Here is a 12,454-nt window from a genome sequence, read left to right as displayed (position 1 = left end):
GTGAAGGGGGTAACGGTGACCTTGGCTGCCGGGGGCAGGGCTGCTCTAGGAGAACCTGATAACTGCAGGAGTTTCAGCCAGCACCGGAGCACCTGGCTGGTGGGTGTCATCCTCCCTTGCCACTGGCGCTCTGACTGTTCTCTTATTGATTCTTAATCTTCCCAGGATCACGACTTCTTCCAGCATGTGGAAATGCACTTAAGATCTGAGCACCCTCCTCTCTGTGGACGAGACCATCTCAGTTTCCGCTCCTACTACTTCCCAGTGAAGGTAGGCCTGAATTTTTAGGATCAGACTCTTACGGGGGTGCAGAGACTTGCTCTGGACACAGAACTGCTTCAGGGCCTGGCAGAAGCAAGTCACGGTTGCTGTTCAGTGGGGAAGGCTGGGGCAGTGTCAGCCACCGCTCGTGCAGTGACTGGCAGGAATAGCTCTTGAACAGCACTCTGTAAGGAGAGCAGCACTTAATACCTGGTTTGGTTTATTAACCCATGTAATTGAGCCTCCTGGGGGTTGGGCTTGAGACGCAAGCCCAGAGGTGCTGCTACTTCTCTACTTGCCACAGCATCTCCTTTTTCCACCCAGAGAAGCAGCATTACATAGCTGTTTGTATAGTCAGGTCAGCTGGGTGTTGCCTGGGGGATATATTTTTTCCGCCGCCATTAAAAAGGGAAATCTCATAAGAAACAGCTGTTCCTTCCTGTTTCTGCTTTTGAGGAACTGTCTTTGAATCTGTCAACTGCTAAATGCTGTGACCAGAAGGGTCCAGAGTAACTATGTGGTAACCAACACCAAGGTAACATACGTAGTACCAGTCAGAAAACTGTCTCAGCAGCTGAAGCTGCCCATGCGCAGAGGGGGTTCTTGTTCTCGATGAGCTCGAGGCTGATTTGCAGCGTGCACATCTCAAAGGTGGCTCACATCTGACTGGAGACGCCTTTCAGTCATCCTCTGCAGCCTCCGCCGGCCTTCCCAGCACGGTGCTTGGACCCAAGTCAGGTCTGTCTTCCCTGCCCTTGTGCGATTCTTCAGCTGCACCCAGGCTTTTGGGATTTCTCCTTTATTAATCAAGTTGGCCAGTAATTAATTTGATGCTAACTGCTATTCAGCAGATGAGGTCACCGAGCATGGTCTCGTTTCCAGGACAGGATTAAGAAGCTCCTGGGAACAAACTGTTTGTTGCATTTTTCCTCGTTTAGGCAAGGTTCAGTGCCTCTGTGTTGTGTCAATTCAATACTCTCCTCCTTGCTCCTCCAGAATGTGATCGATGGGGATCTGTGTGAGCAGTTCAACTCCATGGAACCTAACAAACAGAAGAATGTGGCCGAAGAGCTGGACCGGACCCCACCTGAGGTGTCCAAGAAGCTGGAAGACATCCGCACGCGCTACGCTTTCTGAGAAGCAGCTGGCAGGAGCAGGGCTGCTTGCTGGGCTCCTATGGACGCTCTTCTAGGCCTAGTCGGGAAGAGGAATGTGTGCTGCTTCTCCCTTCTGAAATATTGGTTTGCTCCTCTTGGTTTATGTTTCAAAGTAACGTGACTCCAGTAAATGCAGTATCAGATATTAGGTCTCCCAACACATCCCGCTACTTACGTGAAGGCTTCTGACATTCTGGCTGCCAGCCATGGAGATTCCCTCTTGAGAGGTGCTGGGGAAGGGTGCAGGATGCCCCTCAGACCCATCTCCTTGGCCCCTCTTTAGGGTGGGGGAGCCTGAGGGTGTCTTGGCCTTGCAGAAAGCCCTGTAGGGGAGAGCCTTTGTAGGCTTCAAGTGGGGTTTGCAATTTCCCGGTTTTTTGTTAAAGGAAAGAGCTGTGGCATGACTCAGGATTCCCAGGCTCCCTTCAGCAGTTGGGGGCAAGGAGCGCTGGGCATCCACCAGTCCTGGGAGCAGGCAATGGGAAGCCTGGCTCTATGAAGGCCGTAACTGTCACACTTGTCTTGATCGTTTTCTTCTGAATTGCAAGGGGTTTTTGGACTCACCATTTCTGACTGTTTTCCCTGTAAATAGAGTTTTGTACAATGTTGACTTTCTTGGGGGTGGGGAAGAGCGAGGCCTGAGTCTGGGACTTGATTTGTTTCATAATAACTTTGGCAGGAGCAGTGTCTCCAGGCTGTGACTGTGAGCAGCACATGCAGAATAAAAGCCTGTTTTTTTAACTAGCCTAACTCGGGAGCTCCTCTCCTTTGCAGCAGCTGTGGCTGACCTGGTGGGAGCAGGAGGAGGGGAGGAGAACAGACACACACACCCTCAACCCTGCGTGGCCGCGGGAGCTGTGCCACGACCTTGTGAGCCCCTCTGCCCCCCGTCCCTGCCTGCTCTGCCTGGAGCTGGCCCCAGGACTCACACCAAGCAGGGTACATGGGAAGGGTCTTTCCCCTCAGCTCCTGTTCCTCCAGCCTTTCCAATGCATGGCTGCCCTTCCGGAGCAGCTGCAGCTGTGGGAGGATTTCTCTGGGGTTTTCCCTGCTGCCCCCTCACCCCCACAGCCGATGCTTCCTTGTTTTGCCTCTGGTCTCTGCTTTGCTGCCTGGCTTAGTCCTGCCAGGGGGTTTGTCCCTACGACGCTGGAGCCCTCCCTTCATGCATGGCACCCCGGGAAGGGGCCTGGTCCCCTCCCCACCCTGCTCTGTTCCCTGGGGGAGCTGGGGAAGGTGGGCAGCCTCCAGCTTCCTCCTCGGGTGCCTGTGCTGTGCGGGGTGAGGGTGCACACGTGCCCTCCTGCCCTGGCCTTTGCACCCTCCTCTCCACGCTTTCCCCTGTTGCTACAGGCCTGCGTTGGCAGCGACTTACCCCAGGCTGCACCCTTTGGCTCCGGCGTGGCACCCAGCCCTGCTGCCTGCCGCACCCATCCTCTGCCTGGGGCTGGAGGGCTCTGTGCTCCCCATACCACACCGGGGCTGTCTGCGTCAGGGGAGCGGTAAATAATGTGAGCTGAAGGTGGTGGGGTCGGGCCTGTGCTTGTCGTGGAGGTGGGGTGTGCAGTTCCCATCCCCTCGTCCTCCCCCAGGGCCTGATGCCCGCTCAGTGCCGGGGCACTTCCAGCAGAGCTCACGCAGAACTTGGCCCTCGGCCTGGTGGGGCAGTCCTACGGCTGAAATTGCACCCAGGGGGGTGCTCAGGGTGTTCCCAAACTCATGCAAATCACAAGGTTTTGCTCCCTGGCCCGGGCCTGCGTGTAAATAACTGTCTGACCCCTCCTGCAAGGCTGAACCCCAGCCCGGAGGGCAGGTGAGCTGTTTGCCCCCCCCCAGGCTGAGCCCCTGGCCCCTCTTTGCCCCCCCAGCACGGGCTGTACCCACGCCCCTGTGGCCGCAGGGTGCTGTGGTGCTGCTGACACCCAGGAGCAAAGCTCGCGGGGCTGGGGCTGGTTTGCCTTGGGCTCGCACCAGCGGTGCTTTCCAGCCCGGCGCAGCCGAGGAGGGCAAACCCCCTCCAGCACCATGCTGCGCTGCTCCGCTTTCCTTTCTCCTCGCCCCATCCCGGCTGCCAAGCTGATGACTACGTGGGCAGGGAATGCTGTTAAATGGCTTCCTCTTAACGCCTGCCGCAGACATGGACAAAATCCTTGTGGCCACTGAGGTGAGGAGCTGGACCAGCTCCTTCCCCTGCTCGGGGCTGAGCATCTTACCCCCGGCCCAGGCAGGGAGGCGAGGGCTGTGCCCGGGAGCTGGCCTGCCTGGGCTGAGCTTGGCAGGAGCGTGGCTGCAGCCCTGAGTCTGTGCCAGGGGAATCCCAGCGCGCTCTCCGCGCCTGCAGAAGTGCATTCCTTCCCACGCGTTTCCCTGGGAGCGCTGACCCCTGCTTTGATAGCCACCTTCTCTCACTGACCCCTTGGACGCCCGGCAGCCCCCAGCTCTCCTAAGGGGCTCTTTGGAGTGGCGGGGGGGGAGAACAGTGTCCTGTGTCCCCCGTCCCCTGCTCCTGGCAGGAGCGCAGCCCCGAAGCCGCCTGAGAAGACGGTGCGGGCCTGGGCCAGAGGGAGGGGGAGCGCTGCTGGCCTGACGGCAGCCGGGGATCCCCTGGCCCTTCCGTGATTGCCCCTTGCCCGCATGGGCACGCACCGGCCTGCTGCACACTTCCATTAACCCGAAATGCACCCATGGGTGCCCAGTCCGCCAGCACCCTGGGGCATGGAGCCGGGAGAGCTCAGCACCCCGGGGGTGCCAGCGCTGGCGGAGCAGAGCACCCCGGGGAGCTGGGGAGGGTGTGGTGCGGTCAGCCACAAGCACCCGGGGGGCATGTGGGCACCCAGCTGGGTGGGGTGAGCACCCCGGGGGCACGCTGCAGGGCTGGCCCAGCACCCTGGGGAGCAGGGGAGCATGTATCATAGCCAAGCACCTGGGGCGCACCCAGCTGGCTTAACTGAGCACCCCAGGGCGCCCGGCTGGGGTGGCCAAGCACCTGGAGGGCACCTCACTGGGGCAGCCAAGCACCCCAAGGAGCAGGGAGGGGTCCAGGAGGGCTAACTGAGCACCTGGGGACACCCATCTGGGCCAGCTGGGCGCCCCGCGGACATCCGGCTGGGCTAGCTGCAAACCCCAGGTGCCCCACCTGGCCTTGCGCCCCCCCGGGGACACCCCCCGGGGCAGCCGCCCACCCACCCGCAGCAGGGCAGGGGGGCCGTGTCCCGGGCCGTGTCCCGGGCCGTGCGGGGCGGGCGCTCGGTCCCCGCTCCCCGCCCGGCCCCCGGCAGCCGCCCCGCCCGCTCCCCGCGCCGCCGCCCCCCGCCCGCCTCCCGGGAAGCGCGGGCACGGCCCCGCCGCCGCCGCCCGCGGGGAGGAGACGCGTCCCGCGCCCGGCGGCCCCGTGCGCCGCGCCAGGTGGGTCGGCGGGCGCCCCGCGCGTGGGGGGCGCGGGGGGGCGGCTCCGCGCGAGGGGCGGCCGCGCTGCGGGGCCGCGGGGCCGCCGCCGGGTGAGCTGCGCTGGGGGGGGCGGAAAGGGACCAAGACCGGGGGGGGGGGGGGGGGGGCTGATCACGCATGGCCCCGCGTGGGGCACACGGCACGGACCCCCACCCCCGTTCCCACGCGTGAGGACACGGCGTGGGGGGACACGAGCCGGCCGCGCTCGCATGGGGACATGGCGGAGGGACATGGCACGCGGGTCGCTTCACGTGGGGACGTGGGAAGGCCCCCTCGCGTGGGGACACGGGGTGGGTGGTGACATGGCGTGGGGAGACGGCACGGCCCCCTCTGCACGGAGCGGCGGTGTGGGTGCGCAGGAGGGGCCCCTTTGTGCCGGGACGTGGCAGGGGCCCTTCCGCGTGTGCCACACCGTGCGGGGACACACCACCTCCCCCTTCGCGTGGGGACACGCTGTGTGGCGACGCGGCACAGCACCCCCCCGCATGGGCGTGGGGACACGACACGTCCCCCCTCCACCTGGGGACCCAGCGCGGGGCGGCCTGGCGGCTTCACCAGCCCCGTCCCCAGCGGTCCTGGGCTGACCTCCTGCTGAGGCCGGACAAACTCATCGCTGGGATAATGGGGCTGCGCTGCTTCTTCCACCCCCCCACCTCCCGCCTCCGGAAATCCCCTGGGGGCGGCACCGGGGGAAGCCCTGGTAGCCCTGTCCCGAGCGGCTCCACGGCCCCCCACAGCCCTCCGGGACCCCCGGGGCTCAGAGCGGGTGCCCTCCCGGGGGGCTGCAGCCCCACCTGCCCGGGGGCTGCAGTCGGGGCTCTCTCCCCCCAGATCCCCTCTTGCAGTGCAGGGGGGTCCCCGCACCCCCCGCAGCGCATCCCTGCCGGCACCCCGTGATGGCCCCGGGACCTGCTGCCTCCCCGCAGCCGGCCGGAGAGGAGAAGCCAGCGGGGACGGCCGGGAAGGGGGGCTAACCCCCCCATCCATGGCAGGGGGCAACCGCCCGGGGCTACCGGAGAGCAGCCCAGCGCCCGGTGCCCGTGCCCATCCCTCGTCCCCCCGCCGTGCACCCCCAGGAGGCCCCTGGTGAGCCCCGGCCATGTAGGCGCAACCCGGGGTTCCGCCGACGGCCGCCGTCACCATGCGGCAGAGCTACGCGGCCGTCCTGTGTGAGTACAGCCTGGGGACGGGGCTGGAGGGGGCGGGATGGCCTCGGGGGTCACCTCCGGGGGTGTCCCCAGGGGAGGGCTGATGCCGCTTTCGGTTGCCCAGGTGTCCTGGCTGTGCTGGGGCTGGAGGCCGCTGCGCCGGGCGAATGCGAGCTCACCCGCCTGCTCCAGGACAAGCTGCAGTACGAGCTGCGCCTGCAGTACATGGTAACCCCCCGATTTGGGGCGGGGGGGGGGGACACAAGCCACTGGTTTGCTCTTGGGGGGGACATGGGAGGGCAGAACCCACCGTCTCTGCAGTGACTGGGTGCTGGGTTTTGTTACCCGTGGCAACATGCACCCAACGGTGCCCAGAGCTGCTGCTGCTGGTGCAACCCTGGGGGTTGGCCACGGTCGAAGGACTTTCCCCCCGCGTCCCCGGTGTCACACTGAGGCTGGCAGGACTGTCCCCGTCACTCCACTACCAGCCTCTCTGCTCTTCTCCGCTTCGCCAGAAACACTATTTCCCCATCAACTACACGGTCCACGTCCAGTACGAAGAGGTGCTGAGGCCGTCCAACATCACCCGCCTGGTAAGACGGTGGCGGGGGCTGGCCCTGCGGCGGGGACGGTCCTGGCGCCCGCGGGGGCTCCGCGGGTCTCACCCGGGGCCCCTCTCGCCCGCAGCGCGATGGGACGGTGTCGGAGTCGGCGCTGCGGTACCTCTGGTTCCACGTCAGCTCCCAGGCGGTGCTGCGGATCCGCGAGGTGCTGCCGGAGAAGCACCCGTCGTGGAAGTACACCCAGGAGCTGTGTCAGCTCTTCGACGCCCTGGGCAAGGAGTACAGCAAATACCGGCAGGTGGGGAGACCCCGGGGCCCCCCGCACACTTGCAGGCAGCCGGGCACACCCCTCGCAAGGCTGCTGGGCGCTCACACGACACACGTGTCGTGTGCTCGGGCAGCACACACCAGATGTGGGGGTGCACAAGGGGGACGCGCACACACGCAGCGCGTGGAGATGCTGCGAGGACACGCACCCACGTGTGTCAGCACCCAGCGGGATGTGGCACGGGTGTGCACAGGCCCGCGGCGTGCGGGTCCTGTGGGAGAGCTGGGGGCGGGAGGGCAGGGCTGGCACCACATCTGGGTGCGGGGCCGTGGGGCAGGGCCGTGGGGTGCCCCACATCTGGCATTGGTGGTTCAGTGGTAGAATTCTCGCCTGCCACGCGGGAGGCCCGGGTTCGATTCCCGGCCAATGCAACACTGCTTTTTCTTGCCTGTCGCCCTCCTTCTAGTCCCAGCAGGGCTGGGTGGGGGGAAACGGGACCGTCACCACCACCGTCATGGGATGGCAGTGCACAGCCGGAGGGGGGATGCTGCAGAAGGCGACCCTCAAATCATCCCCGTTTTCCCAGTGGCACTACCCTGCTGCAGCAGTAGCAGAAGGCCTGCCTCTGCCCAAACCTCTGCTGCCTTGATGGAGCTGCTGCACCCACATTTGGGTGCTGGGAGGGGGCAGCTGCCAGAGCTGGGTCTGCAGGGTGAACCCAAAGTGTATCCGGGTTGTCATGTGCTGTGGGCCGTGTTCTGCAGCCCCTCCAAGGAGAGCATGAGCTTTGCTTGGTCCTTTGGTCAGTGTTAACTCTGAAGGCTACTGACAACCAGCCCTTGCTGGAGAGGATGTCTGAGGCAGCAGGAGGAGGGGATGTTGTGTCTGGAGCCCCGGCATGAGAGCTGTCAGTTGGGGTCCCCCCTCTGGGGAGGAGGTTCAGAGCTGGCAGTGCCTGTCCCTGCTGTGGGCGCCCCGGCTGGGTGCGGGGCCGTGGGACAGGGCCGTGGGGTGCCCCACATCTGGCATTGGTGGTTCAGTGGTAGAATTCTCGCCTGCCACGCGGGAGGCCCGGGTTCGATTCCCGGCCAATGCAACAACAGCAGCAGCATTTTGCACCCCGGTGTCCCTGGGGGGGCACCTCGGGGGCCGCCGCCGTTCCTGGGGGGGGGGGTGTGTGTGGTGTCCCAGAGGTTCTGCACTGTCCCTGTGGCCTTTGTGTGGGTGCTGAGGCTCCGGGGGCAGCAGGACCAGCTCTGCAGTGCATGTCCCTGGCTTAGGGCATTACGGGGGCAGTGGGAGGCGCTGGGACACCGGCTCGGTGGCACTGAGTGTCTCTTGCTCTGTGGCAGTGTGGGACAGTGGCTCAGGAGCAGTGGGGGGTGCTGGCCCCTGTCAGGAGTGCACAGGCTGTGGGCAGCCCCACATCTGGCATTGGTGACTCACTGGGACAGTTTTTGCACCCACTTGCCCTCCACAAGGGTCCTGGTTTTGTTCCCAGCCAATGCAGCCCTCATGCTCTGCACTTCGCCTCCGCAGCCCCGGCCCTGCCACCTGATTTGGGCTCCGTGTGTCTCTGGGTTCCTTGGGACTGGAAAGTGCCTCTGCACCCTAGGGGCAGCTGTGTTTGGGTGCTGGGTGGGTGTGTCTTGTCACAGCTGGGTCTGCAGGGTGAACCCAAAGTGTATCCGGGTTGTCGTGTGCTGTGGGCCGTGTTCTGCAGCCCCTCGAAGGAGAGCATGAGCTTTGCTTGGTCCTTTGGTCAGTGTTAACTCTGAAGGCTACTGACAACCAGCCCTTGCTGGAGAGGATGTCTGAGGCAGCAGGAGGAGGGGATGTTGTGTCTGGAGCCCCGGCATGAGAGCTGTCAGTTGGGGTCTCCTCTCTGGGGGGTGTTCAGAGCCAGCAGCGCCTGTCCCTCTGTCCCTGCTTCTCCCACCGCAATGGGTGCGGGGCCGTGGGGCAGGGCCGTGGGGTGCCCCACATCTGGCATTGGTGGTTCAGTGGTAGAATTCTCGCCTGCCACGCGGGAGGCCCGGGTTCGATTCCCGGCCAATGCAACAGCAGCAGCTTTTTGCATCCTGGTGTCCCTGGGGGGGGACACCTTGAGGGGGGCTGCCGGGGTTTGCCCTTCATGGCAGGGGTGACAGAGGTGCTGCCTTGGGCACCAGTGTCCCCTGTGTTCCCCGTGTGGGTGTACATTCCCCCTCTGGGTGGCATTGTTGGTGGACAGAGCCAGCACCCCTTGGTGACTCTGGAGGGTCGGTGGCAGGGGGCTTGGTGGCCGTGAGTACCCCTGGCTCAGGGACAGTGGAGGACACTGGGTCGGTGGTGGTGAGGGTCCCCTGGTTTGGTGGCAGTGACTATCCCTGACTGCGTGGCAGCAAAGGTCCCTGGCCCAGGGCAATGGGGGCTACTTGGGACTGGAGGGTGCTGCTGCACCCTGCAGGCTGCTGCATTTGAGCGCTGGGTGGGGGTGTCCTGTCAGAGCTGGGGCTGCAGGACGAACCCAAAGCGTATTTGAGTTGTCCTGTGCCATGAGGTAGGTTCTGCAGCCCCTCTGATTTCTTTTCCTTTGAGTGTTAACTCTGAAGGCTAATGACAACTGGCTCTTGCTGGAGGGGATGTCTGAGGCAGCAGGAGGAGGGGATGCTGTGGCAGGAGATGATGCATGAGAGCTGTCAGTTGGGGTCCCCCCTCTGGGGAGGAGGTTCAGAGCTGGCAGTACCTGTCCCTGCTGTGGGCACCCTGGCTGGGTGCGGGGCCGTGGGACAGGGCCGTGGGGTGCCCCACATCTGGCATTGGTGGTTCAGTGGTAGAATTCTCGCCTGCCACGCGGGAGGCCCGGGTTCGATTCCCGGCCAATGCAACACTGCTTTTTCTTGCCTGTCACCCTCCTTCTAGTCCCAGCAGGGCTGGGTGGGGGGAAACGGGACCGTCACCACCACCGTCATGGGATGGCAGTGCACAGCCGGAGGGGGGATGCTGCAGAAGGCGACCCTCAAATCATCCCCGTTTTCCCAGTGGCACTACCCTGCTGCAGCAGTAGCAGAAGGCCTGCCTCTGCCCAAACCTCTGCCGCCTTGATGGAGCTGCTGCACCCACATTTGGGTGCTGGGAGGGGGCAGCTGCCAGAGCTGGGTCTGCAGGGTGAACCCAAAGTGTATCCGGGTTGTCATGTGCTGTGGGCCGTGTTCTGCAGCCCCTCCAAGGAGAGCATGAGCTTTGCTTGGTCCTTTGGTCAGTGTTAACTCTGAAGGCTACTGACAACCAGCCCTTGCTGGAGAGGATGTCTGAGGCAGCAGGAGGAGGGGATGTTGTGTCTGGAGCCCCGGCATGAGAGCTGTCAGTTGGGGTCCCCCCTCTGGGGAGGAGGTTCAGAGCTGGCAGTGCCTGTCCCTGCTGTGGGCGCCCCGGCTGGGTGCGGGGCCGTGGGACAGGGCCGTGGGGTGCCCCACATCTGGCATTGGTGGTTCAGTGGTAGAATTCTCGCCTGCCACGCGGGAGGCCCGGGTTCGATTCCCGGCCAATGCAACAAGTAGCAGCATTTTGCATCCTGGTGTCCCTGGGAGGAACTTTGGTGACACCCCAGTGACCTCTCCCTGCAGACGGACGTGGAAGTGGTGGTGGCCGACCTGGTGAAGCTGGTCCACAGTGCGGGTGCCGAGAGCCGGAGGAAGCCCGTCCGCCCCAAGGCGCTGCTGGACAACTGCCTCAAGGTCATGCGGATGCTCTATGGGGCACCCTGTGAGTTGGGACCAGGGAAGGGAGCACCCACACCCCCACGTGTGGGGTCCTGCCCCACGTGGTGACGCCTGTCCCCTCTGCCCAGGTCGGTGGGAGTCCACCTAACGCCGCAGATGACCCCTCACTCGACGCCTTCTCCTTGCCCTGGAGCCTGGGATGCTGCCTCTGCTCTGTCCCCCCAGCAGAGCCCTTTGGGGAGGGTCCCCAAGGAAGGTGCAAAGGCGGGGACAAATGCCACCCCCTCCAGGACCGTTGGACTGTGCACAGCCACAGGGTCAGCCCCATCCGAAATGCCAGGCGGGCGCGGGCTGGGTGGGCTCAGACGCAGCCCCCCACGGGCAGGCGGCTGCCAGGTGGGGGACACACACTACCCTGCCCTGCCCGCAGTGGGGGGGAGGGCATCGCCCTGCTCCTCTGTTTGTATTTTTTCCTCAGCTTTCATTAAACACCAGTTAATTCTCTAGCGTTGCAGCTCAGCTTCCAGCCAGGTCCCGGGAGCCTCCGACCTTACCCCAAATAAAGGACCCGCAGAGAGAACCCGAGCTGCCTTCACCGCCTCCTCTTTTGGGGTGTCAGGCCCCGCCCTCGGCTTTGTGGGGCAGATATTTGCCCCGGTATAGGGACTCCCAGAGCCATCGCCTGCCGAGCTGCTTCTGTCAGCCCCGGATGCTTCCCTGGCAAGAAAACATCTGGATTTGTTTGTTGTGCTTGGCGGTGCTGTGCGGGCGGTGTGCCGGAGGGGCTGGGGGCTGGCCAGCTGCCTCCCCCTTTTCCAGCCTACTTAATTACCTTAATAAGCTATTAGATCCCTTAATTGGTGTACTCCTGGCTGGGGGCTGCTTAGGCTTGGCAAGTCCATGAGAAGGCACAGGTGAGGCTGTGGGCGCTGCAGCATGAGCAGATGCAGTGTCTCCATTTGCCTCCGCCTCCTTCTCCTCCCCCCTTCATGCCTCGTAATGGATCGTGTTTATATAAAGCCCATGCAGAGCTCGTATAAAGACCACCAACCGTGATCCACCGCTTGATAACGGGCTTTAATTCAATGGACCCCCTCACCCATCCCTGCTGGCTTTAACAAATAGCCCCTGGATGGGTGGGGGCCCCACCTGAGGCTGCCTGAGCCCCCAGGGCTGAGCTCCCACCTCCCGCTCCCTCAGGCCAAGCGTGGGAATGGTTCCCCGTGCTCTTCCATCGTGGGAAAAATGGAGCTGCCCCAGCAAAAATGACCCCGCATGGGCTTCCCAGAGCATCCCTGCAGCAAGCGGCTGGGTTCAAGGCTTGCCAAAGCCCTGCATTTCCAGTCCAAGTACCCACTTGAGATGTGACCTTTTTTTCCAGTTGCTCTTTCGAGGGATGGCTTCAAAAATGTTGCCTGAGAGCTGCCACGGAAGTGCACACACATGATGGGGAATGGGAGCCTGACATCTTGCTATGTACCATGAGATAGGATGGATGCAGGGAAGGTCAGCCCAGGACAAAGTGCCGAGGTCCCAAAAGACATCCCTAGGGATGTGCTAGGGCTTGGGAGATGCTTCTGCTGTGAAACCCCGAGCTGCTGGAAAGGAAGAGCCTTTGATGGTCTTGAACCAGCACCATCAGCATCCCCAGGGTGGGCATGGAAAGGCTGACTGGTTTTCACAGAATCATGGAATGGTTTGGGTTGGAAGAGACAGGTAGGGTCACCTTCCACTAGCCCAGGTTGCTCAAAACCCCGTCCAACTTGGCCTTGAACACTTCAGGGATGCGACATCCACCATTTCTTTGGGCAAGCCGTGCCAGTGTCTCACCACCCTCACAATAAAGAATTTTTTCCTTCTATCTAATCTAAATCTTCCCTCTTTCAGTTTAAAGCTGTTACCCCTC

The 12,454-nt window shown here is 63.3% G+C and overlaps 2 protein-coding genes and 5 non-coding genes across 9 annotated transcripts in view; all 7 read left to right on the top strand.

The window, feature by feature from the left end:
* SF3B3 (splicing factor 3b subunit 3) overlaps positions 1 to 2,163 on the top strand; it is a 29,920-nt gene extending 27,757 nt beyond the window's left edge. The window contains exons 25-26 of the mRNA XM_074913173.1: positions 166 to 270; positions 1,258 to 2,163. Coding sequence (XP_074769274.1) covers positions 166 to 270; positions 1,258 to 1,398 — 246 coding nt within the window. The 3' untranslated portion in view covers positions 1,399 to 2,163. The remainder of the gene's footprint in view (positions 1 to 165; positions 271 to 1,257) is intronic.
* Positions 2,164 to 4,727: 2,564 nt separating this feature from the next.
* On the top strand, positions 4,728 to 12,409 carry IL34 (interleukin 34). 3 transcript variants are annotated; one of them, XR_012634185.1, is made up of 8 exons: positions 4,728 to 4,823; positions 5,697 to 6,034; positions 6,138 to 6,241; positions 6,529 to 6,606; positions 6,701 to 6,874; positions 10,453 to 10,591; positions 10,677 to 10,888; positions 11,056 to 12,409. XR_012634185.1 is itself a non-coding variant. In XM_074913091.1 (7 exons), exons 2-7 carry the CDS (start codon positions 6,007 to 6,009, stop codon positions 10,694 to 10,696), a joined length of 543 nt encoding a protein of 180 aa, XP_074769192.1. In that variant the 5' UTR covers positions 4,728 to 4,823; positions 5,697 to 6,006; the 3' UTR covers positions 10,697 to 12,409. The 3 variants fall into 3 exon arrangements, 2 of the variants coding, with proteins under 2 accessions (XP_074769192.1, XP_074769193.1); XM_074913091.1 differs by having other exon boundaries at positions 10,677 to 12,409; XM_074913092.1 differs by having other exon boundaries at positions 4,765 to 4,823; positions 5,711 to 6,034; positions 10,677 to 12,409.
* TRNAG-GCC (transfer RNA glycine (anticodon GCC)) lies at positions 7,205 to 7,275 on the top strand. Its single transcript has one exon. It is a non-coding gene; the product is annotated as a tRNA-Gly (tRNA).
* On the top strand, positions 7,870 to 7,940 carry TRNAG-GCC (transfer RNA glycine (anticodon GCC)). The gene has a single exon. It is a non-coding gene; the product is annotated as a tRNA-Gly (tRNA).
* On the top strand, positions 8,834 to 8,904 carry TRNAG-GCC (transfer RNA glycine (anticodon GCC)). Its single transcript has one exon. It is a non-coding gene; the product is annotated as a tRNA-Gly (tRNA).
* On the top strand, positions 9,643 to 9,713 carry TRNAG-GCC (transfer RNA glycine (anticodon GCC)). Its single transcript has one exon. It is a non-coding gene; the product is annotated as a tRNA-Gly (tRNA).
* On the top strand, positions 10,308 to 10,378 carry TRNAG-GCC (transfer RNA glycine (anticodon GCC)). The gene has a single exon. It is a non-coding gene; the product is annotated as a tRNA-Gly (tRNA).
* Positions 12,410 to 12,454: the final 45 nt, after the last annotated feature.

Source organism: Athene noctua, chromosome 9 (assembly GCF_965140245.1).
Source record: "Athene noctua chromosome 9, bAthNoc1.hap1.1, whole genome shotgun sequence".
In the NCBI taxonomy this organism is placed as follows: Eukaryota; Metazoa; Chordata; class Aves; order Strigiformes; family Strigidae; genus Athene; species Athene noctua.
Note: the sequence above shows the minus strand (reverse complement) of the source record. Positions and strands in the feature narration are given on the sequence as shown.